At 47.9% G+C, this 24,204-nt stretch overlaps 1 protein-coding gene across 6 annotated transcripts in view; it reads left to right on the top strand.

Annotated features, from left to right (window-relative positions):
- GREB1L (GREB1 like retinoic acid receptor coactivator) overlaps window positions 1–24,204 on the top strand; it is a 216,828-nt gene that overhangs the window by 188,642 nt on the left and 3,982 nt on the right. For 3 of the 6 annotated variants that reach the window (XM_084780707.1, XM_084780704.1, XM_084780705.1), the window contains 13 exons: window positions 1,781–1,896; window positions 2,759–3,024; window positions 7,007–7,587; window positions 7,773–7,875; window positions 8,836–8,991; window positions 9,442–9,581; window positions 11,126–11,287; window positions 11,403–11,607; window positions 16,063–16,228; window positions 17,187–17,414; window positions 18,755–18,896; window positions 20,678–20,878; window positions 23,081–23,219. In XM_084780707.1, the coding sequence (XP_084636833.1) occupies window positions 1,781–1,896; window positions 2,759–3,024; window positions 7,007–7,587; window positions 7,773–7,875; window positions 8,836–8,991; window positions 9,442–9,581; window positions 11,126–11,287; window positions 11,403–11,607; window positions 16,063–16,228; window positions 17,187–17,414; window positions 18,755–18,896; window positions 20,678–20,878; window positions 23,081–23,219 (2,605 nt within the window). Of the gene's footprint in view, window positions 1–1,780; window positions 1,897–2,758; window positions 3,025–7,006; window positions 7,588–7,772; window positions 7,876–8,835; window positions 8,992–9,441; window positions 9,582–11,125; window positions 11,288–11,402; window positions 11,608–16,062; window positions 16,229–17,186; window positions 17,415–18,754; window positions 18,897–20,677; window positions 20,879–23,080; window positions 23,220–24,204 lie in introns of those variants that run through there. The other 3 variants (XM_084780708.1, XM_084780706.1, XR_014779008.1) reach the window with 2 other exon arrangements.

Here is a 24,204-nt window from a genome sequence, read left to right as displayed (position 1 = left end):
ATGTCACCCATAACCATGGAGACTGCGCTGTCCATTGGCTATTCTGAACAGGGGGTCTAGGTTTACTGCATGCATTGTTCTTGGTTGGTGCAACTGTTTGTGCAGCCACACACACCCCCTCCGCCGTCCAGATCTGTAGGCCTTGATGGTCTCCCTGAGGGGCTCCTGAACCTTCTGGGTCCTTCCATCCCCTCCCTTCCATGCCACTCTCAGCACTCTGTTCTAACCTGGAAACTGGGTGCTGAAGGTGTAACTTGTCCGTTGCAATGCTTGCCTGGCACACCTGATGTCCTCTGTTTGATTCCCCAGGGCTGTGGGAAAACAGGAGTAGTGACGCAAAACTGTAATCTCAGCTCCTGGGAGGTGGAGGCAGGAGAATCAGATGTCCAGGTTCATACTCAACTACATATCACAAGGCTAGCCGGGGGCAGGCAAAACCCTGCCTCTGGCAAAAACAAAACTAACAATAATAGATCCCTTTATATTTTATTTTTGTTTTTTCTTTCTTTCTTTTTTGTTGTTGTTTGTTTTTGTTTTGTTTTGTTTGTTTGTTTGATTGGTTGGTTGGTTGGTTGGTTTGGGGAGTTTTTTGGGTTTTTTTTGTTTTTTGTTTTTTGGTTTTGATTTTGGTTTGTTTTTTAAGATAGGGTTTCTCTGGGTTAGCCTTGGCTGTTCTGAACTAGCTTTTAGACCAGGCTGGCCTCAAACTCACAGAGATCTGCCTGCCTCCACCTCCCTGAATGCTGTTCTTGAACATCTTTCAAAAGCGGGCTCTCCTCTTTCATCGACATGGTTGTGCTCCTAGGATTGATGTAAGTTACCAAAGGAACTCATGGATGTGAGTTTGTGGTACTATATGAAGAGTCGGTGCTCTGTAGGTGCTTTGTGAAATTAGGAGCAGACTGATCACTCTTCATGTGAGGCAGTTGGTTTCTTTTGGATCAGCCTGGTTAGCATTTCACGACCCTGGAGGCCTCAGGCCAATCGCTACTTGTCGGTTTGTGGGGAACTGAGTCTGCAGCATTGTGCCTAGGCAAGTTCTACCACGTATATGTCCCTCGTCCTCTTTTGCCTTCTGTTTTGATACAAGTCTCATTAAATTGCCACAGGGAACTTGGGAACTTCTCCCTCAGCCTCTTGAGTAGCTGGGATTACAGACAGTTATTTTTAAAGTCAATAAAGGGATAAAGAGAAAAACTAACCATTATTTGCTTGATTAAAACATTTTGGATGAATGTTGAGAGTCTGTCTCAAGTCCCTGACAACTGGAACTGTCCTTTCTCGTCACTGACTCCCAGGAGTTTGTCCAGGGTCAGCAAGTGTAGCCATGACCTGTGGCTTCTCCATCACCGTTAGGATGCTCCAGTGTGCTTCTCTGGCCTTCAAAGCTAATTCATGCAGTATACCAAGCTGTCTGTGCAACTGAGGTGGCAACTGAGGGTCACACGCTCAAAGAAGCACTCTGTGCACGCTTTGAAGGTAGCAAATGTCGAGGTGGGTGTGGCGCACAGCCCTGCAACCCTGGCACTTAGGAGATGAGGACATCGAGAGAAGGGGTTCAAAGCCATCCTCAGCTACAGGGGATCTGAGGTTTGCCTGGGCTGCACAAAACGCCATCTCAAAGATCAAAATCCTCTCACAAAAATCAAAACCAAACATTCTACTATGCGTGGTCTACACCCTTAGTGGCGGTCATTAGGAAGCCTACATCTTGAAACCATTAGAAAAGACGCAAACTTGAATGAGGCGTTTTAATGATTCCTCTGTGTCTCTTCTACAGACCTGGAGAGGAAATGACCAGGAAGAGTGGATCCCTCGGACATACCAGGACTTAGAAGGCCTGCCCTGCATCGTGATACTGACTGGCAAGGACCCCCTTGGAGAGACTTTCCCCAGGTGAGACGAGATGAGACACTCCCTAGCTGAGCTGCCGCACGGTTGATGAACCAGTTTCAGCTGTCTGGCAGTAACTGATCCATGAAGGGACAAAAGAAATAGAGCCACACCCTTCTCTCCTTCAGATTTCCAGAACCTCCGTTCTGGAATGGAGCTGAGCCACAGCTGGAAAGCCGCTAGAGCCCAGAGCAAGGCAGCCAGAGAGACTGAGAGGAAAGGCAGGAGACAGACGGACAGACGGACAGACAGACAGACAGACAGCAGGATGGATGATAGTCTAAATAAAGCACTTTGTGTTTGCTAATCTAATGTTCCAAACTCCCTCAAGGGTGGACAGCTACAGATTGGAAGACAATAAAGGCCTCAACTGAATGTCTACTGTGTGTTTCAGGCCACACTCCACATGGCTTCCGGCCACACACCCCATGCCTTCCGGCCACACACCCCATGCCTTCCGGCCACACTCCACATGGCTTCTGTGTTCTTTGCCTCTTCCTTTGCATCAGCCTTATAAGCCAGCCTTCTCTATGGAGCCTTTGGTATTTACTTTTTAGTGACACTGGAGCTGAAGTCCAGGGCCTCATACATGCTACACAAGTTTTCTGCCATGGAACCACGTCTGCCATTGAACTGCCCTCTCTATTTTATACTCTGGGGAAGCACAGAGAAAGATGGCTGGCTGGGAGGTGACCGCCGAGATTCAAAGCAGACTCAGCCAGTCCTGAAGCCTGTAGTTCTCACCGCTCATGGATCCCGGGGCCTCTGACGAGGGGTGTGCCGTGGATCCCGGGGCCTCTGACGAGGGGTGTGCCGTGGATCCCGGGACGAGGGATGTGCCACTAATATTGTTCCTTCTGTACAGGTCCTTAAAGTACTGTGACCTGCGGTTAATTGACTCAAGCTATTTAACTCGCACGGCCTTGGAACAGGAGGTGGGCCTGGCATGCTGCTATGTCTCAAAAGAGGTCATCCGAGGGCCTGCTGCTGCCCTGGACCTCAGTGGGAAGGAGGCCGAGAAGGCCCCCACCGGAGAGAATGACTCTGAGGAGCTGCTCATCGATTTGGAGCGGCCGCAGAGCAACAGCAGCGCTGTCACCGGAACGTCAGGTCAGAACTCGCCTTCAAAAGGTAGAGCCCCATTACTGACGGTCCCCCGCCCCCGGGTCTCCAAGCAACAGCCGAGACCTCAGCTGCTGGGTGGGCTGAGTAGCTGTAGCTCTCTCTGGGTCTAACCATGAGCGTAGTGACAGGCGAAAACCCATAACCAGTTAGCCTCGCAGCCTGCACCATGTGCCTGATGCCTCCTTGTCTCCTTCCAGTTTCTCCAGAGCTCAGATTTGCATAAACACCCCATTTTCAGTCTAGAGATGGAAGCTCTAAGTTTGCATTTGGTGGCTTGGTGCCTGGCATGAATGTTTGGATGGGTGGGTGGCTGGCTGGCTGGTTACACAGGTTCTTGCTGTCAAGTGTGGGTACAGTGTACGCTGCAGGCTTTCTAGGGGCTCCTTGTTGGCTGCAGGGTCTCTTATACAATTTCCTTTAGTAAGTCGTAATACAGCAAGTGCAGCCCTACTTCTAGATTTTTTTGATTATGAAAGTAATAAACTTTAATGCAGACAAGAAGATGTATCGAAGTACAAGGAATAAGTTGAAGTGGAGCCCCCACCAAGGGCAGCCATGCCCCCCCCCCCGAATTAACATGGAGATCAGGCCCTCAGCCAGACCTGCATGTGCAAGCATGCAAGCACTTACACCCAGGGTAGCACCAGTCAGCAGCTGTCTGAGAACGCCATGCCCAGGGCCCTCCTGTCTGAGGTGACCCAGGGCCTGGGGGGACATGAGACCCGCCCTTCTCTAGGCTGGGCCCAGCTACTCTCCGTCAGTAGGGGAGAGCTTGTGTAGCCTCCTCCTCCCTCAACCTCACCACTGTAGCCGCCTCAATTTTCCTAAAACCAGCTCAGAAAAAACAGAGCAGTACAAGGTGGCAAAATGAACAGGGGACATGAGAGGGTGGGGGAAAAACTGTCCCTTCCTAGGGGCTCTTTTTTAAAAGACATTTTAAAAGTGTGGATATTTTTGCCTGGGTGTATATAGGTGTGCTACACAGGTGCCTGGTGCCCACGGAGGTCAGAAAAGGGCGCCAGGTGCCCTAGAACTGGAATTACCAACAGCTGTGAGCTGTGGGGCTGGGACCTGAACCCCAGTCTTCTGCAAGAACAGCAAGTGCTCTTAGCCGCTGCGGTGACCAGGGCTCCTTAGTCACACCCCTCCCTTGAGGTCCTCCCCACTCACCAGCCATGTCCTCCTTACGCTCCTCTTGGCAAAGCCCTGCTCAACACGGAACACTGAGACCCCAGCTCCTGACCTCCCTCAAGGCTGAAAGAGGGAGGCAGGCAGACTCTCTGCTGAGTGCCTGGGCCATGAGTGCTCTATGCCAGAAACACCGATGGACACAACACACCGGTGTCTTTCCACAATGTCACAATTTATTGATCACAAACTCACAAGGTTTAGTGGTTGCAGTGACAGTGATTTATCATATAATCTGTCTTCCTTGGTAGCTTAGCTGAGGCAAATACCGGTTCTTTGTTCCAATCTTACTAATATTAACTCTGATAGCACACAGTAACTATGTATGTATGTATGTATGTATGTGTATGTACGTATGTATACTATGTGTGTATATATGTATGAATGTATGTATGTGTATTATGTGTGTATGTATGTGTATTATGTGTGTATGTATGTATGTGTGTATAGATGTATATAAATGGGTCAGAATGAAAACAGCTTAAAGAGGCTGTAGCAGGGTTTAAGAGGGTTGAGAAGTGAGCTGATAAAAAGGCTGTATTAAAAATAAACCAGACAAGCCCGGGCTGTGGCGGCATATGACTTTAATCCCAACACTTGGGAGGCAGAGACAGGTAAATCTCTGAGTTCCAGGACAGCCAGGACAACACAGAGAAAACCTGTCTCAGAAAAACCAAACAAACAAACAAACAAACCAGACTAAAGCCAGGAGGGAGTTGCTGTTGTCAAGTTCCAAATGAAGCTGCAGAGTTCAACTGCTAGGGAAAGGCTGGCCCAGGGCTCAGGAGCAGGCAATGGCTCAGGAGCTGGGGAAGGATGGGTTAAGTGCAGGTCCAGATAGGGACCAGGCAGACAGGCAGGCAGCCATGCGTCAGCGCAGGGAGTTTGGCCCAAGCTGTAACAGAAGTGAGGGAAGCCTTGACAAAGTGCACAGCAGACATCAGAGGACAGGCTGGTGTGGGGCCATGCCACCGCAGTGCATCACTTTATGACATCAGAGGACAGGCTGGTGTGGGGCCATGCCACCGCAGTGCATCACTTTATGGGGGTCAGGAGAGAAGATTACCCATGCCCTTTCCTTGGTCTGGCATGTCCAACGAGTTCTCTAGGATTTTGAATATACTTGTGTGCCCCTACAATCTCAGTTCACCCCAATAAATTTACAGGGTGGCTCCCTTTCCACTTCTAGGACTAAGTCATTGATCATTCTGTGCTGGGTGCGTGATTGACAGGTGGTGCAGTTTCTCAGCCCGTGTGGGTTCTGCAGTAACCCTTCTCCTTAAAAACGGAGCAGCACACACAGTTGGGGTTTTCTTTCTTTCTTTCTTTCTTTCTTTCTTTCTTTCTTTCTTTCTAAAGATTTATTTTATTATGCGTACAATGTTTTGCCTGGATATACACCTACAAGCCAGAAGAGGGCACCAGATTTCATTATAGATGGTTGTGAATTGAACTCAGGACCTTTGGAAGAGCAGGAAGTGCTCTTAACCTCTGAGCCATTTCTCTAGCCCACTCCACCCCCCCTTTTTTTTTTTCCGAGACAGGGTTTCTCTATGTTATCTTGACCGTCTTGGACTCGCTTTGTAGACCAGGCTGGCCTTGAACTCACAGCCATCCACCTGCCTCTGCCTCCCAAGTGTTAGGATTAAAGGTGTGCGTCACCATGCTGGCTGCACAGTTTTATATACACGGTGTGGACTAGCTTATGAGAGTAGCAACCTGATCTCAGCAGTTGGAAGCTGCCAGTCATGGGAGCAGTAAAGAGGCTTGCTTTTTAAACTATGAGTGCATGTGCATGCGCGCGCGCGCGTGTGTGTGTGTGTGCATGTGCGTGTGTCCAGAGTGAGCAGTGTACACAGAATGCAGTGCCCCCAGAGGCCAGACGCATTGGACCCTCATGGTCTGGAGTTACAGCCCACCTGGCATGGGTGCTGGAGTTAAACCTGGGGTCTCTGCAAGAGCAGTCTATGCTCTTAACTGCTGAGCCAGCTCTCCAGCCCGAGAGAGGTTTGCTTTTAACAACGACAGTTTGTCGGGTCTCCTACAGCTGGAATTGGAACTCCATGGCTGGACAGCACCCATTTGAGCTCAGAGAGGGTCTTCAGCCATGAGTATTAGGAGACTCAACCACCAGAGGAAAGATTAAAGTTAGCAGACAAAAGAGAAGACACTGGAGACTCTCACCTCCTTATCTAGGGCTGGTCTACACTCTGCCCCCCTCCCCTGGAGACATCCTACCCTGGGTTGGGAAATGGCTACAAGTGGGGGACTTAGAGGACCACCAAGGCAGAGAGTAAGTGCCACTGGAAAGGGCTGGGACATGGAGCCTGTCAGCCCATTGGCATCTGACAGAGGTGGAAGGACTACTTCCAAAATGTGGGACGGCTCTAGAAAAGGAACCATAGGCCACAAAGCGCTAGGAACCAGCGGCCCAGGAAGGTAGTCACTGGGGGCGGGGGGGGGGGGGGGGGGGGGGAGGGGAGTGGCAACATGGGAAGGAAGGCAGGAGAGCTAGGCTGGTGCCCAGCTGGTATCTCCCACTGGCCAAGCCCACCCAAGACCCAGGGCCCTTAAGGGAGCAGGAGAAAGCAGTGTAGAGACTGAGGTACAGAGAATATCCTGGCACTGTGTCTCCGTTTCCAAAAGTGGTTGTTGTTTCGGTTTGGGGTTTGGATTGAGGGCTTTTGTTTGTTTTGGGGTTTTGTTGTTGTTTTGTTTGGCATTTTTCAGTGGCCTTTACCTCCTGACCTTGGCATCAGGGAGGGGTAGGAGGAGGACTAGTTCCACTGTCCCTCTCCAGGTTCCACCATGGAGAACGGGGTGAGTTCCTCTAGCACAGCGGCGGCGGGCAAAGCCCAGCAGCAGCCTCTGACCCCCAGCCTCCAGAGCCCCACCACCAGCGCGCGGCTGGATGACGGGGTCTCCGCCAGCACTGCCGTGGCTGGGGAGGTCCTGAAGCAGGAGTGTGATTCCTTGGGCCCTCCGATGGCCAGCAGTACCACCTCCAAGCCTTCTTCATCCTCATCCTCGAGCGCCCAGGCTCTTGCGTGGTCAGGTCAGCCCCCCAGAGGCTGCCAGGACCTGCACACAGCCCTGCCGCCCGTGGTGATCTTATCCAAAGCCGCATACAGACTGCTGGGATCCCAGAAGGGCGGCCGGCTGCCCCCCTCCTCGTCCTTGCTGCCCCACGCTGATGTGGCCTGGGTGAGCTCCCTGCGGCCAGGCCTGCACAAGGACATGAGCAGCGAGGAGCAGTCCCTTTACTACCGCCAGTGGACCTCAGCCCGGCAGCACCACGCTGACTACAGCAACCAGCCAGACCCCACCTCAGGAGCCCGGACCTTGCACCCAAGGCGGCTGCTGCTTACTGGGCCCCCCCAGGTAGGGATGGACCAGGGTGGGTCCTGTCTTGGCTGCCAGGGGATATCTTGGGGGGTTGGCGGGATTGACAGAAGACCTCTTTCAGACCTCCACTAAAGAGCCAAAGTGTGAAAGAAATCTCTTTTCGTTTTCCTTTCTCTCTTTTCCCCTCCTCCACCTTTCGTAATTAAAAATATCTCCATCAGGTGGGCAAGACTGGCTCCTATTTGCAGTTCCTGAGGATCCTTTTCCGCATGCTCATCCGGCTGCTGGAAGTAGACGTGTATGACGAGGAGGAGATAAACACAGGTGAGGCTTGACGTTATGACCTAGGCATGACCTAAGAGCCAGAATATTGAAAAGGGATTTATTAGCGTGGCTTAGAGGCTGTGGTCTGACCAGTTCAACAATGGCTGTCTCCTGATGAAAAGGCCAAGAATTTGGCAGCTGTTCAGTCCACCAAGCTGGATGTCTCAGCTGAGCATTGGTCTGCATTGGAATCCCAAAAAAGTAGGAAGTAAAGCCTCAGCAGCAGAGTAGATGAACTTGCCAGCAAGAGTGAGGGCAAGCAGGCAAAAATGAAAAGAGTCCTTTTTCCACGACCTTTGATGCACACTGCCACCAGAAGGCATGGCCGGATTTAAAGTTGGTCTTCAGCCCTCCAATGATCCAGACAAGAAAATCCTTCACAGATGTGCCCAGCAGCATGGGTTTCAGCTAATTTCAGATGTAGTCAAACTGACAACCAAGACTAGCAATCCTTGCCTCTGATTTTCATAGAAAGTGCTGGGGCCACAGCCCAGGGGTGGAGTGCTTGCCTGGAATGTGTGTTGCTGAAAATCAACCCCCAGGATTGAGAAACAGTAATAACAAAGTCATCCAGGATATCAATACCTTAAAACCCCACAGCTAACACTGGGAATTTTGATCGTCCAAATAAGTATGTTTTCAGCAGAAGTGGGATTCTCCACCTCATGGCACAGGAGTTTGTGAACTAGGCCTGTAGAAACTAATTCAGAGATAGTGAGGGAAAATCCCTTTCCCTGAAGAAAGTCTAAAGGACTAATTTTGGTCCCTTCTACTCTGCGATAACAGAGCTTGTTTCTCAGAAATGCCTTTGTCATACCTTCTCTGGGCTTTGTACTTTGGGATGGTGGTGAGGAGAGGCGACAAACACACCGGTTCAAGAAGGTGTGGAGGAGGCAAGGCAGAAGGGGGCGATGGGAGAAGGAGGTGGGCCCACCTGCCCTGTGCCCTGCCCTGCCCTAGATCACAATGACATCAGTGAAGTGAACCAGTCAGAGGGGGAGCCCTGGCCTGACATTGAGACCTTCAGCAAGATGCCTTTCGACGTCAGCGTGCACGATCCCAAGTACAGTCTGATGAGCCTGGTCTACACTGAGAAGCTGGCTGGGGTCAAACAAGGTCAGTGCATGCGAAGCCAGGCTTGGCTCTGGGAGGGTAACGGGGGCTCTAAATCAGGCCTTGAAGTGGGGGGCGGGGGGGAGTCCTCTCCTTAGAGAAGAGCACAATACTTCTGTGTTTTTTTTTTTTCTTCACTCTTACATGTGAACAGATACACACATCTTGATTTATTTTGGTTTTTCAAGACAGGGTCTCTCTGTGTAGCCTTGGCTGTCCTAGACTCACTTTGTAGACCAGGCTGGCTTTGAACTCACAGTGATCCACCTGCCTCTGCTGGGATTAAAGGCGTGGGCCACTGCACCTGGCTTCACATCTTGATTTTTTTTTAAACTTGCTTATCAGGGCTCAAATTACACAACCCTTTGAGCAGTCCTTATGAGAAATGAGCGTTTCTTTCTAAGATGTATGCGTGGGTCATAGAGATAACAGTAGCCTGTCCTTTTTGCACAGAAGAAATAAAAGAATACAGAGTTGAGGAGCCTCGGAGACGAGAAACCGTGTCTATAATGCTGACCAAGTACGCGGCCTACAACACCTTCCACCACTGTGAGCAGTGCCACCCGTACATGGACTTCACCCCCACCTCCCAGGTGCAGCCCGCATGCCCTTGCCGGGGAACTCTGTGGCCAGAGCGGACCCTGTGTGTTCAGGTGGAGACGGGAGGGTGAAACCTGAGACTTGGGGCTTCAGGCGCCAGAGGCAGAGCGTGAACGATCAGGATCACTCAGCAGTTGTCTCCTCTTTAATCTTGCTGTTCAGGCTGGCCTCGAACTCACCATTCTCCTGCATGCATGTCCACCCTGCCTGGGTTTATTTTCTCATATTTCGGGTGTTAGGGACACATCCCGGGGCCTTGCAAATGATAAATACATATTGTCGCGCTCCTGGCCCCTTTGGCATCTTCTTGCCTAGTTCATCTTTACGCACAAAAGGAGGCAACGGCAGTGTTGATGGCAGCACCCCACATTGCTTCCCCATGTCCCCATTCCTCTTGTTTTATGTCTTGCCACTGGGCACCTGGGACCCTGTTGCTTCCAGGCTGTGCTGATTCCCCAAACCTTCTCAGGACCAGGACTTCCCCTAAACACACACACACACACACACACACACACACACACAAACAAACAAACAAACAGCACATCTTGAAATTCAACGGACAAAAGACAGAATGCGTTGAAAACTGGGTTACTAGTTACCTGGTGTATCCATTTGTTTTCTTGGTAGGCTCCTAGTCTGTTGACAGTTCTTTGAATTGTGTGTGTGTGTGTGTGTGCGCGCGCGCGCGTGCGTGCGTGCGCACATGCTGGAGCTGGTTCCCTTACTCCACATCATGGGCTCTGGAGAGCCAACCCAGAGCAGCAGGCGCGGTGGCAAGCCCGATCCCTGATGAGGCAACCACGGACCTGATCGCCGTTCTTCATAGGCTATGTCACAAGTGCCTTCGCCTATAAACTGTAGGCATTTAGAAATTTTCTGCATAAAATTCCCTCTTGACATCACTTTCTGTGTGATTACAAAACAAATGATGTATCCCCACATTTGTGATATACCACAAACTAGGATCTGGGGGCAGAGCTGTAGTATTTTTTTTTTCCAAATGTAATATTTAGGTTAAAACTATCCGCAAAGCTACCTGGATTCTAAGTGCTGGTGAAAATTTGTTATCCTCCCATTAAACCAATAATTGGCTTCATGGCCCATAAAGGCCTGTTTTATAATTATTCGTGGAGACGGTTCCTGAGCACGTGGACTCCTCAGCAGCTTCACACACACGCTGGGTTTCTACTCGGCTTCTATGAGTCACGTGGCCTTTCCCTGAGGTCAGAGTTCTGCCCTGTATGTTGGAATCACTTCATCCTCCACTATGAGCAGATGGGGCCACAGACACATTCACTCTAGCCACTCAGAGCTGATACTGCGTTCCATCTGACTCACGGGTGTGGCCTCTGGGACTGAGGCCTTTGCGCATGCGCACACTGCAGGATGTTTGTCTTCTGAGCATTAAAGCTTATGAGGGGTCTAGACAGTCGGTGCCAATGTCCGGTAGCACTGACTCGTGTCAACAACGTGAAAGAATAGCCTGGAAGTTTGGAAGCCGTAAACTGACCTCTCCGTTTCTTCTTTGCAAATGTAGGTGTCCGATTCCACCCTTCATGCGTTCACTTTTTCCTCTTCTATGCTGGGAGAGGAAGTGCAGCTCTATTTCATCATCCCCAAGTCCAAAGAGAGCCACTTTGTCTTCAGCAAGCAGGGCCGACACCTGGAAAGCATGCGGCTACCCCTGGTGTCCGACAAGGTGGGCTGCGGTGCTCGGGCGTGAGGGCTGCCGCCCCGGCTGGGGCTCTCTAAGCTGCTAGCACCTAAGGGCTTTTACTTTCCTGTTTTGGTCTCATTTCTTTTCCTTTCCACAGGATCTAAATGCAGTCAAGAGCCCTATTTTCACCCCTTCCAGTGGTCGCCACGAGCACGGACTCCTAAACCTTTTCCATGCCATGGAGGGCATCAGCCACCTTCATCTCCTGGTGGTCAAAGAATACGAGATGCCGCTGTACCGGAAGTACTGGCCCAACCACATCATGCTGGTGCTTCCTGGCATGTTCAACAATGCTGGCGTGGGTAAGGGGCCCTTGGGGCGCGGGGGCGGGAGGAGTGGGGGGCAGTGGGGAGGGCGGGGGTGGGTGAGCCGAGAAGAGCGCTCCATTCTATCTTCCAAAGGTTGCCTCTGGGATCTGCCCTGCCCTCATGACCAGAGCTCTTTTGACTCTGAGTTCTTTCTTCTCCCCTGTAATTTTACAGTTACAGAATTTTTAACTTCTGAAGACTAGTAAGGACTAAATCATTGGAATATTGAACACCCTGGGAAGGGGTGAAGAGTAGTATAGATTCCCAGGATTTGAGCTGAGCCTTCCAGGGCCACAGCTGTCCCTAGGGTGGGAGGGGATGATGTATCTGATTTAGAGGGCCCCCCACTGTGTCTCCTGCTAGGGGCACTAGGCAGGTTCTAGTCCTGTCAAGGAACTGGAGGCATCTGCCTGTGACACAGTGAACGCGTCAGACAGGCTCAGCCCTGCTTTTTTCACAGGAAAAAGAGCATCAAGCCAATTTCCCAGAGAGGACCATTAGTTGCTGAGCGTGGGCACTAGGGGCGTCTGCATCCCTTTCATTTCCCGTACACAAGAAACCCTAACTGGACCAGTGTTTCAGAGCCGTACCCTTCTGGGCACGTCTTGCGCTGTAGTTTTTAAGTTTCCCATCATTTATTTCTGCTAGTGTCTAAGGTGGGACTCGGCTGGGATTTGAATTTGCAGTTCTGTAATGCTTCCTCTTACCTCAGCTTTGGGGACTGAAGTCTGGGCCTTTCAGATCCTTGCTTCCCCCCACCCCCCTCACCCACCCCCACCCCTGCGGCCAGTTATCTCTCTTCCCAGGCGTTTCCCTTACTTTTATTATAAGACTGTCTGCCTAAGTTGTCCATGCTGGTCCCACAGTAACCCAAACAGTTAATATTGCAGGCATGTGCCACAAACCGTGAGTGCTGAGCAGTCCCCGGTTTTTAGGCTGTGCCTTCTTTGGAGAAATACCTTTCAAAGTCCTTTCCTTATTTCTTCAGCTGGATCACTTTGTTAATTTACAGAGGTCTTTTGTATTTTAATAGTAACTCAGCAGATATTACTTTATATCTGTAGCCATCCAGCTGTTAATAATGTCCTTTGATACCCGAACGGTGTTCATTGCGATGAAGTCCAGTTTGTTTCCACTTGTTGCATTCTGGGACTGTTGTCAGTTTCACTGTCATTACTCTTTACTCTGTTTTCTTCTAAATGTTCTATCATGCTAGCTTTTACTTAGGTCACTGGAGCATTTAATTTCTTTCTTCTATGGTAAGGGCACAACTTCATTTTTTCATGTGGCCATGAAGATGTTCCGGCACTATTGTTGAAGAGGCATCTTCTCCACCACTGAATGGCATTGGTGCCCTTGTCATACATGACAGGGTTTACCTTGGGCTCTGTATATCGTTGTCTCCATGTCACTAGCACACGGCTTTAGGTTTTGAAAGGAGAAATTAAACCTGCAACTTTTAAAAAATGTAGACATCTTTGCATACTTGTATGAGCTATAATATGACAGTGTATGTAATATATAATAATCAAATCCGCATATACACCACGTTCTTCACGTGGGAATCACAGGTATGTGTTGGGAGATTTCTATTTTACCAGTCATTTTGAAATGTATCATGCGTTGTTTCAACCAAGTTAATCAGCTATGCTGCGGGACACTAGAACTAGCTCCTGCTGTTTGCTGCTCTTTACTGGACGCCTTCCCGACCCCACCCCCACCCCCACCCCACCCCCAGCTGGGTGCCCTTCCCGTCTCCACTGACCATCTTCCACTGAGATCTTCTCGGATGAATGGGAACAAAGCCCTCCGGTCTCAATCGTGGTGCTACAAGTGTACAGTGACAAGAATCCTTGTTTGTTGTTGGTTTCTTGTTATGTTTTAAAGACAAACTTGCTCTGTAGTCCAGGCTAGCCTTGAACTCAGAAATCCACCTGCCTATGCTTCCAAGTACTTCCAAGTGGCACCACCACCACCAGGCTTTTTTTTTTTTTAATTTATTTGTATGTCATGTGCACTGGTGTTTTGCCTGCATTTATGTCTGTGTGAGGGTGTTAGATTCCCCCGGAACTGGAGTTAATGTTGTAAGCTGCCATGTGGGTGCTGGGAATTGAACCTGAGTCCTTAGGAAGAACAGCCAGTGGCTCTTAACTGCTGAGCCAACTCTCTAACCCATTGTTTTGTTTTGTTTTTTTAACAAGCCAATTTTTGTTGTTGTTGTTGTTGGTTTTTTTGCATTTGAAGTACTTGGTGACATCCTGACATTCTTTACCATGCTTATACTTTTTTTTTCAAATCTACATGCTGTTTACTAATGTTTTCAAGATCAAAATCTTAGAACTAGTTATAGTGAAATTTTAACTGAAAGTTAATAAAAATGCTTTTCAACATCACAGTACTGTAGCCATTTTCAGGAACCTGAACGACTGTGGTTGTCCTGAAGGCTCACAATATGGCGTCACTACGACCAGATTCTTCAGAAGTTCTGAGGAAACACATTCAGGGGGCAAACTTAGGATTCTATTCTTTTTATGGCCAAAATATTTGGTGTTCTCACATTGTCTTTACCTATGGAAACCTAGGTTGATTCCATTATTGAAGATGTTGGGAGCTGCTGGGTCAAATGGTACTTCAGTCTCAGTTGCTTTAGGACTCTGCACATTTTCTATAATAGCTGCCCCGCCAACATGTAAGAGATCCCTTCTATCTTCACCCTTGACTAGTCATTTTAATGACATTTTAGAGACAGCCATTCTGAGGTGAGATGCTGTCACTGTAGTTCTGAGTCACAGTCCTTGAGGTTGGTCAGTGAACACTTAGGCACTTCTAAGGTATTTGGAGTTTCTTTGCAGACATCTTCTAGGTAGCCATGGCTAGTTTGAATGGCTGCTTCTCCTGTCTAAACCTCTCAAGTACTGAGAGTAAAGTTGTGCAGAGTCTTTCAAGCCAGCCCACTTTCTAACTGCATTATTTGAGTTCCTTATATACCCCAGGCATCAATCCCTGGTTGGATCAGTAGTTTGCAAATGTTTTGTCCTACTATGTTCGCTGTCTAATGTTGTGTCCTAATATGTTCGCTGTCTCTTACGTATGTAGGTTGTCTTGACTCGGCTGGTTCTTTGCTTTGGTTCAAAAGCTTCTTAGTTTCATAAAATCCAATTTATCTATATTCGCTCTTTGAGGTGCCATTTGAAAAACAAAATCATTGCCTCCTACATCAGTAATACCTCCTGTTTGGTTGCAATTTGAGATGCTGTCAGATTCCATTAAGGACCTTTTTTTTTTCTTTCTTTCTGTTTCTATGAAAATATTTTGGTAAATGCGTTAAATTGTTCATCTTTAAGAAGTATGGTTAGCTACAAAACAATGTTTTGTAATATTTGGACATTGGACATCTTTCCATTTATTGGCATACCCTTAATTTCTTCATCGGGACTTTGTGTTTCTCCCTGCACTGTGCTTTGCCTTCTTGGCTTAGTGTGTCCCTGAGCGTTCTCCTCTTCTTCATTCACACTCTTGAGAGATGGAGGTATCTAAAGTCTAGTATTTCCTTGATCTAGTCCTACTGTTTGCCATTCTTCCATACATTAACTAGCCTTTTTTATTATAATCTATATTTTGCTTCATTTTAGGGTGGCCCACTTAAACATTAGCTAATTCATCTTAATTATCATTAATATTCCTTAGAGTACTAGCCATATGCTAGGCACCACCCTGGCCACCATATAATTCTGCCATCACTTAGAGGTCAGGAAACCGAAGCTCAATGGAATGAGCCCATTCAGTCACAAGCCTGGAAAGTAGCAGGGCTGACTCAGGCAGCCTGTCTCTGGGCTGTTCTCTGGCTCTATGTGTGTCTACTATACTATCCTGTCTTTTGCAAAATGCAGACCTAGGTAGGACGGGTACCTGCTTCCAGAATCTTCGCAGGTGCTCTCGCCTCTCTCCACAGCCCTGCTGTGGACGCGAGTGGCTGCCGCTCAGAGCTGGCTCCTTGTCCTGTTCTGAGGCACTAGTCGCCGTCCCACCTGCTGCATGAAGTGGCCTCTGTGATGTCATGGAAATGGAGTCCTTGACGTCTGTTCCTCAGAGTGCAGCTCAGGCACCAGATTTGTTTCTGGCCCCTCAGTACTCAAGTAAATCTCTAGTAATGGGTGCCAAGATTCAGCATTTCCCAGGAATCTTCTTTTTGGAGATTAAAAAAAATTATGTGTCTGTGCCCAAGTGCAGGTGCCCATGGAGGCTAAAAGCATCGGATCCCACTAGAGCTGCCTGACATAGGTGCTAGGAACCAAGCCAGGGTCCTCTGTATCTTCTCTCCCCCATCCCCCATCCCTGTGACTATCTGCTCCCACGGGCACACGGGGTCCCCACGTGGACAGGATGCCAGGGGAGGTAACCTGGCTGGGCTGGGTGAAGACGTAAAGCTGCATGTGTACTGCCTTCCAGGGGCTGCTCGGTTCCTCATTAAGGAGCTGTCATATCACAACCTAGAACTGGAACGGAATCGCCTGGAGGAGCTGGGAGTCAAGCGGCAGTGTGTCTGGCCTTTCATCGTTGTGATGGATGACTCCTGTGTCCTGTGGAACATTCACAGTGTTCAGGAGCAAACCAGGTAGTGATACGTCCTAGAAGTCAGGGGCGGGCCCGGGATGACACAGTGCTCTAGACAAGATGGTTTTAGCAGTAGTTACACTTAGAAGTAAGGAAGAGATGGTTTCCCTGAACAGAGTGCATTATGAGGCCACTCTCACTAGCTCACCGGGTACTTGGGGATTTGTTTGTTTGTTTGTTTGTTTGTTTGTTTTTTAAGGACAAATGGGTCATTTCCACATCCTGGTGTTGGTTATCTGCAAAAATCTGTTCTGGGCTAGGTATAGTGGTAGACACTTTTTAGTCTCAGCATTTAGGAGGCAAAGGCAGAATTTGAGACCAGCTTGGTCAACACAGCAACTTCTAGAGCAGCCAGCATACATAGTAAGACCCCCAAAAGACAACAACAAAACTGTTCTGATACTGTGACTCCTTTATACGGACACGTGAATGAGACCAAGCTCTCTCAACTACTGAGATGAAGAGAGAGACCTCTGTCACCTCTAAGCCCATCTCCAAAACCAGTGCTTGCCCTGGAGCAGAGCCCACTCCTAAGGGCCCTACATGGCGCTAGGAGGTGGTAGTCAGGGGACATGCTAAGTAGTCAAAGTTTGTGAAGCTCCCTCTATAATTCAGCAGTACTCCCAATGAAACACTACTTTCCCGTTATTTCTTCTGTGGACTCGAAATCAGTGACAAGCACATAGTGTTCATTGCTGTGTGTTATTACCAGAACAGTCTGGTCTCCAGAAACTCATGTTCACTATTCACACTGGATAAAACGTAAGATGAATTACTTTCTTTTTTGCCTTAAAGGTGATAAGATCCATCACCGAGGCCAGCTTCTGAGTCAGTTGTGCCAGGCAGCGTGACTGGGCTTATTAGAAACCATCTTATGTATACGACCTACATATGGTAGTGTTGGGCTTTTCAGTAACCGTGATTGACGTCTCATTACTAACTAACTTTACATTTTATAGCCAGCCCGTGGATGCAGGAATTTCCAGTAAGAATGTGTCCTTGAAGAGTGTCTTGCAGCATATTGAAGCCACACCAAAAATTGTTCACTACGCAATCCTGGGCATCCAGAAATGGAGCAGCAAGCTGACTTCGCAGAGCCTAAAGGCCCCGTTCTCAAGATGCCACGTGCATGATTTCATTCTCCTCAATATAGACCTGACTCAGAATGTGCAGTATGACTTCAACAGGTAGGGCAGGCCTCACAGACGCGTTCACCTGGCATCTTCTGGAGGATGTGGGCCACTGCAGCCTCCCCAGTGCTCACATTCTGCCCTGGACCATAGGCCCCTTCCACCCTGAACTCACGTGGCCCAGGCTGGCTTTCCACTTGTGATCCTCCTGGGATTGCAGGTGTGTGCCACCACAGCTAGCGCGACCTAGACCCTTGATAGTGTAATGTAAAATGATCAGAAAACACAGGTTAGCCCTCTGATTATTTAATTCGAATAGGAACAAAAACTGTTATATCAATACTGGCCAGCCGGGCGTGGTGGTGCACGCCTTTAATCCTAACACTTGGGAAGCAGAAGCAGGCGATCGCTGTGAGTTCGAGGCCAGCCTAGTCTACAAAGCGAGTCCAGGACAGCCAACGCAGAACAGAGAGACCCTATCTTGAAAAAAAAAAAAAAAAAAAGAAGAAGAAGAAGAAGAAGAAATCGATACTGGCTAACATGTGGGCCTGTGAATGACCAATATTAACTCCATAAATTACTCCCTCCAGTGTTATAAGACCCACAGCTCTTCCTATAATAGGAAGAAGGCAGCAGTCAGGCCCCTTTAATTAGTCATACCCACATTCCTGAGAAACCTGAAATGGCCAAGTAACAGTATTAGAGACCATAAAGTCACTTTTAATGTCCACCTCAAACCTGTACCTATTAGAATACCCACTGCTGTACCAACCAAGGACAGTGCATGCAGTAAACCTAGACCCCCTACTCAGATCTAGCCAATGGACAGTTCATTCTCCATGCTTGTGGGGAGAGCCTGGACTAACTCTGACATGAACTCTAGTGCCCCCTGTTTGACCAGTTCCCTTGGTGGGGAGGCCTGGTGGCACTCAGGGGAAGGGGAAGCAGGCTATCTGGATGAGATCTGATAGGCTGTGATCATATGGTAGGGGAGGAGGTCCCCTTCTGTCACAGGTCTAGGGGAGGGGACCAGGGTAAAAGAGGAGGGAGGGGGTAACGGGAAGATACAAGTGAGGGGATAACAATTGGGATGTAATCTGAATAAATTATTAAAAAAAAAAAAAAGAAGAACATCCACTGCCTCTGTGCTTTACCCAGTATGTGACTGGAATTCTAAAACCGCAAGACCTCTAGCGTCCCTGCTGGAACACACAGGATGTACAGTCCTGTCTCTGACAGGAGTAACATAAAACCCTGTGGCGTAACAGACAAAACCTTCCCTCCTCCCTTTAAAGCTCAAGTCAGTAGCGTGTGGGCCACTCCCTGAGGCGAGTCCGTGTCCTGGGCCCTCCCCTAACCCTATCACACACTTCCCTATTGCTGTGGTTATGATTTAGGTACTTCTGCGAGGATGTTGACTTTAACCTGAGAACCAACAGCAGTGGCCTGCTCATCTGCCGCTTTAATAACTTCAGCCTCATGAAGAAACATGTCCAGGTTGGAGGGCAAAGGGACTTTATCATTAAACCAAAGATCATGGTAAGTTCTGTGAAGTCTGATTCTCTTGTTGAAAACAAGCTTTCTTATAAACAGCCTTGTCACTGACGTGCTGGCGCACGTAAGTACTTTTCTACTTGATTGGAAAGAGACGTACCCTAGGGGTCCTCAGTGGCAGCTCTGCGCCTTCATGTCTGTCGGGAGCCCAGCCAGAAAACAAACTTCACTTCTGACAACTCAACAAGATCATTCCAGAGTTAAGCCTATTGGTTCCACCAAAGCTTGCTTGCTTGCTTATTTACTTATTTATTTATTTATGGGGGTTTTTGTTTGTTTGCTTGCTTCTGTCTTTTTGTTTGTTTGTTTGTTTGTTTAGACAGGGTCTACAATGTAGCCTTGGCTGTCCTGGAACTCATTATGTAGCCCAGGCTGGCCTCCAACTCAGAGATCTGCCTGCTTCTGCCTCCTGAGTGCTGGGATTAAAGGCGTGCATCCAGCTATAAAGCTTTACTTTCAAGACCGCAATCTTTATATTGCAATAACCCTTTATATAACACAGGAGATAATACAAATAAAAGTGCTTAGTGGTCCTTAGTGAATGTTTTTAAAAGAGAACATTACAGCTCAAAGCTCATAAAGAGTACTCCTTATACCTTGCTGAGGACTAGCTTGTCAACTCCTTCTCACGAGAGCTGAGAAACTTCTGCCTTTTTGTTGTTAAATAGAATAGGATCCAGCCCATATACCCAGAATCACGGTAAATGACTTCCTTTTGGCTGGAGAGGTGGCTCAGAGGTTAAGGGCACTGTCTGCTCTTCCAGAGCTCCTGAGTTCAATTCCCAACAACCACATGGTGGGCTCACAACCATCTATAATGACATCTGACACGCTCATCTGGCCTGCAGATGTACGTGCAGGCAGAACATTCTATACATACATAATAAATAAATCTAAAAAAAAAAAAAAAAAAGACGACGACTTCCCTTTGGACCTAACAATGTCCTGATTAAATACAGTAATATCACCAAGAAGAGACTTGATACCCTATGAGCATATACAGGGGGAGGAGGTCCCCCTCAGGAACAGTCATAGGGGAGGGGAATAAGGGGGAAATGGGAGGGAGGGAAGAATGGGAGGATACAAGGGATGGGATAACCATTGAGATGTAACAAGAATAAATTAATAAAGGAGAAAAAAATTTTAAAAAAAATACAGTAATATCCCCCTACATCTCGCTGTAGTTTGCATAACCCTGACTACTCTTGATGTGGGAGAAGCGAGGAATGCAGAACAGAGACATTTGACCTGTCAGGCAACTGCTGCTAACACAGAAGCCCTTGTGTAGTTGTGGGTTTTGTAAGATACATTTTTTTATTCTGTGTGTACAAATCTACTGCCTACATGTGCATGTGCATCGTGTGCACGTGTGCCTGGTGCCTGTGGAGGCCTAAAGAGGGTGCTGGATGCCCTGGATCTGGGGTTATGATGTTTATGCTTTCTGGGAGCCTAACCTTGAGGTGCAAGAGGTTAACGCTCTCTCTCCAGCCCATGGCAGTCTTCCTCCATCTGGAGGTTATCATCATCAATAAGGCCTGGCAGTACCATGCCTCAGCTCCTAAGAGACCACACTCAGTATTTTGTGCCTACTTTAGAGATTACAAGGGGTTTGTGTGTGTAAACATGCAAGCAGGGTTCCGTGCTGTGTAATTTCAGGATTCCTTTGGGGGTGCTGTAATGGAAGTTAATTAGGGCGCAATCAATCCGTGTAATCTTAGACATTTCATCCACTGACAGGCACATTTCTCATGACCATCTGGTTTCAGGTTTCAGAGAACTTAGCTGCCATCTCGCCCCTTCAGTACGTCTGTGCTCCTGACAGCGAGCATACGCTACTGGCCGCCCCTGCACAGTTCCTCCTGGAGAAGTTCCTTCAACACGCCTCATATAAACTCTTCCCCAAAGCCATCCATAACTTCAAGAGTCCTGTGCTGGCCATTGACTGCTACCTTAACATTGGACAGGAGGTAAAGGCGGGACCACTAGTCCTGTGGGCCACATCCGTTTCTTCCCCATTTCAGGTCTACTGAAAACTTGGGTAATAACGAGAGCCAATGACAACAGGATTCAAAGGGACCCATGGGAACAGAACCAGCCATTTCTCATGGTGGCCTCAGATGTCGGCAGCTCTGAAGAGCCTGCCTTGATGACCTGGACAAAAGCAGCTGCTTGCTCTACTTGCTGACATTGATCAGAACACATGTGATTATGTGAATTTTCTCCTTAAGATTCCGCTCTTAGCCGGGTGAGGTGGTGCATGCCTTTAATCTCAGAACTCGGGAGGCAGAGGCAGGAGGATTGCTGTGAGTTCAAGGCCAGCCTGAGAAACCCTGTCTTGAAAAAACTAAAAATAAATAAATAAATAAAAATAAAAAGGTTCGGTTCTTAGCCAGGCGTGGTGGCGCACACCTGTAATCCCAGCACTCAGGAGGCAGAGGCAGGCAGATCTCTGTGAGTTTGAGGCCAGCCTGGTCTACAAAAGCTAGTCCAGGACAGCCAAGGCTACACAACAAACAAAGGAGCTCCAGACCTACAGAATTCGTTCAGTCCTTGACACAATATTTAACACAGGTTAAACAATAATTACTGAACAAATAAGCACCAAGCTAATGTGAGACCTTTATAGCTGTCATCTCTCTTTTTTCCATTCTTCAAGTTCTTCACCAGGCCTAGGCTAATATTTTAACCACCACTTGCACCTCCCCGTTTCTGCCATTAAACTTTTCCTTGGGATTATCATGAGAGTCTATTTTATTATCTTCAATAATGTGGTAGATCCTTATAATGAATTCCTTTTAAAATGAAAACGATATATTAGATTTGGCAAGATGAGATGGCTCAGTGGGTAGAGGCACTTGCTGCCATCCTGACACCTAAATTCACTTCCTGGAACCCAAATGGTAGAACGAGCTCCTGTGAGTTGTCCTTTGAGTTTCACACGTGCACCATGACATATGCATTACCAAAAATAAGGGGAAAACTAAAAAACAAATTAACCTACCCCAATCTTGAACAAGACATTTCCTCTCCTTGATGGTCTTTACAGCCTTTTTCTTGGGACATACTGACAAACACACATTTATCTGTACAGAAACTCTTAAGTCCTACTGCATTCAATTTTGGAAATTAAATTTAATGTAATATTAATAATCATGCTGTGGGTTACGGCATTAACTGCATAGGTAGAAATATTAAAGGGATATGATGGCTGAGCGGAGGCACATGTGTGTAATCCCGGCATTCTAGATGCTGGCTTGGGCTAGAGTGTGACTATCCATGTGTGAATACAATCTGAACAGTGACTAAGAATTCCGAATACTGAGTAATTCAAGGCTGCTTCATCCCACAGACTTTTACCTATGCAGACAGGAGCAGTGCCCTGAGACTACTAGCCGAAGAGACCAGTGTTTGAATTCCAGCCAAGTTTAGCAGCTCCACTATCTTATAGCCACCACTTTCCTGTAATCTTTGTGGTTCTACAGAAGCCATGTAGACCCAAAAAAATTAGCCCGTGCTGCTCTAAGCGTCTTTCGAAGTGAACCATGCACTCTTTTGTTAAGCATGCCTTTTCTTATCTGCATGTGCCCATGGAGGCCAGAAAAGGACGTCAGACTGAAATCACAGATGATTGTGAGCTGCCAAGTGGATTCTGGAAATCAAACCTGGGGCCTCTGAAAAACAGCCAGTGCTCAAAAACCACTGAGCGAACTCGCTAACGCCAGGATTTTAAAAAATTTTTACACAAATTTACACAAATTTCTTTGGGGGGGGGGCAGTTGGGAGACACGGTTTCTCTGTGTAGCCTTGGCTGTCCTAGAATCGCATTGTAGACCAGACTGGCCTCGAACTCACAGCGATCAGCCTGCCTCTGCCTCCTGAGTGCTGGGATTAAAGGCATGTGCCACCACGCCCGTCACAAATTTGTTTCTTAATATATGTCAAAATAATCATTTACTATAATAAATTAATGAGACATTTAAAGCTATGGAAACTTGGACACTAAACAGTAAGTACAAACCTTGACTAACCAACTCACTCAACATTGAGAAAGACTTGGCTCCTCCACCTTGCATCCCAAATTGAAGAGGAAGGCGCTGACAGCATTCCTTGCCGGAAGTGTGGCCCCTTATGTGCTTTAAATGCCTGCTTTTTCTGCTTACTACTTTCAGGTAGCCATATGCTATGTCAGCTCCAGACCCCACTCCAGCAACGCCAATTGTGAAGGGGTGTTTTTCAGTGGACTTCTCTTGTACCTCTGTGACTCTTTTGTAGGTGCTGATCTTCTCAAGAAATTCAAATTTCTAAAAGGTAAGTCAAATTTCGTACCTTGAATGTGAATGCTGTTCTCAAATAATCAAGAGTTGAACGGTAAGCTGGGCAGGGTGGTGCACACCTGTAGTCCCAGCACTCAGGGAGGCAGAGGCAGGTGGATCTCTGTGAGTTCAAAGCCAGCCTGGTCCTCAGAGTAGACAGCCAAACTACAAGGAGAAACCCTGTCTCAAAAAAAAAAGCAACCCCGCCCCAAAAAAAGAGTTGAATGGCACAGAAGCAAGCAGAGCTTTGGCCAGTCATCTGGATACTTTGACTCTAAACCAGGGCTACTAATATTACTGGGGAAGATCATGCTGTGTTATCTTAAGACTAAATAAAGTACAGCTGAATAGTAACATCTACGACTTAAGACTTTTAAAATGTGTGTGTATGTGTGCCAAGTCCCTGCAGAGGCCACAGAATATCAGATACCCTGGAACTGAAGGTGTGAACCATCTGGGTGCTAGGAACTGAACTTGATTTCTCTGCAAGAAGCAGTAAGGCTCTTAACCACTGATCCATCTCTCCAGACCCTGTGACTTCTGTTTTTTTGTTTTGTTTTGTTTTGTTTTCCGAGATAGGGTTTCTCTATGTAGCCTGGACTGTCCTGGACTCGCTTTGTAGACCAAACTGGCCTTGGACTCACAGTGATCTACCTGCCTCTGCCTCCCAAGTGCTAAGATTAAATGAATTCACCACACGTCTCCCTGTGACTTCTTTAATTTTATTTATTTAATAACACCTGCACACCAGAAGAGGGAACCAGATCTCCTTATAGATGGTTATGAGCCATCATGTGGTTGCTGGGAGTTGAACTCAGGACCTTTGCAAGAGCAGCCAATGCTCCTCACCACTGAGCCATCTCTCCAGGCCTCCCTGTGACTTTTTAGACCAGGCTGGCCCTGAACTCAGAGATCCATCTGCCTCTGTTTTCCAAGTGCTGAGATTAAAGGCATGCTCCACCACCACCTGGCTCTTGTGA

The sequence above is a fragment of the Acomys minous genome, assembly GCF_964271855.1.
Source record: "Acomys minous genome assembly, chromosome: 4".
Classification (NCBI taxonomy): domain Eukaryota; kingdom Metazoa; phylum Chordata; class Mammalia; order Rodentia; family Muridae; genus Acomys; species Acomys minous.
The sequence above is the reverse complement of the archived record's forward strand: the minus strand, read 5'-3'. Positions and strand labels throughout refer to the sequence as shown.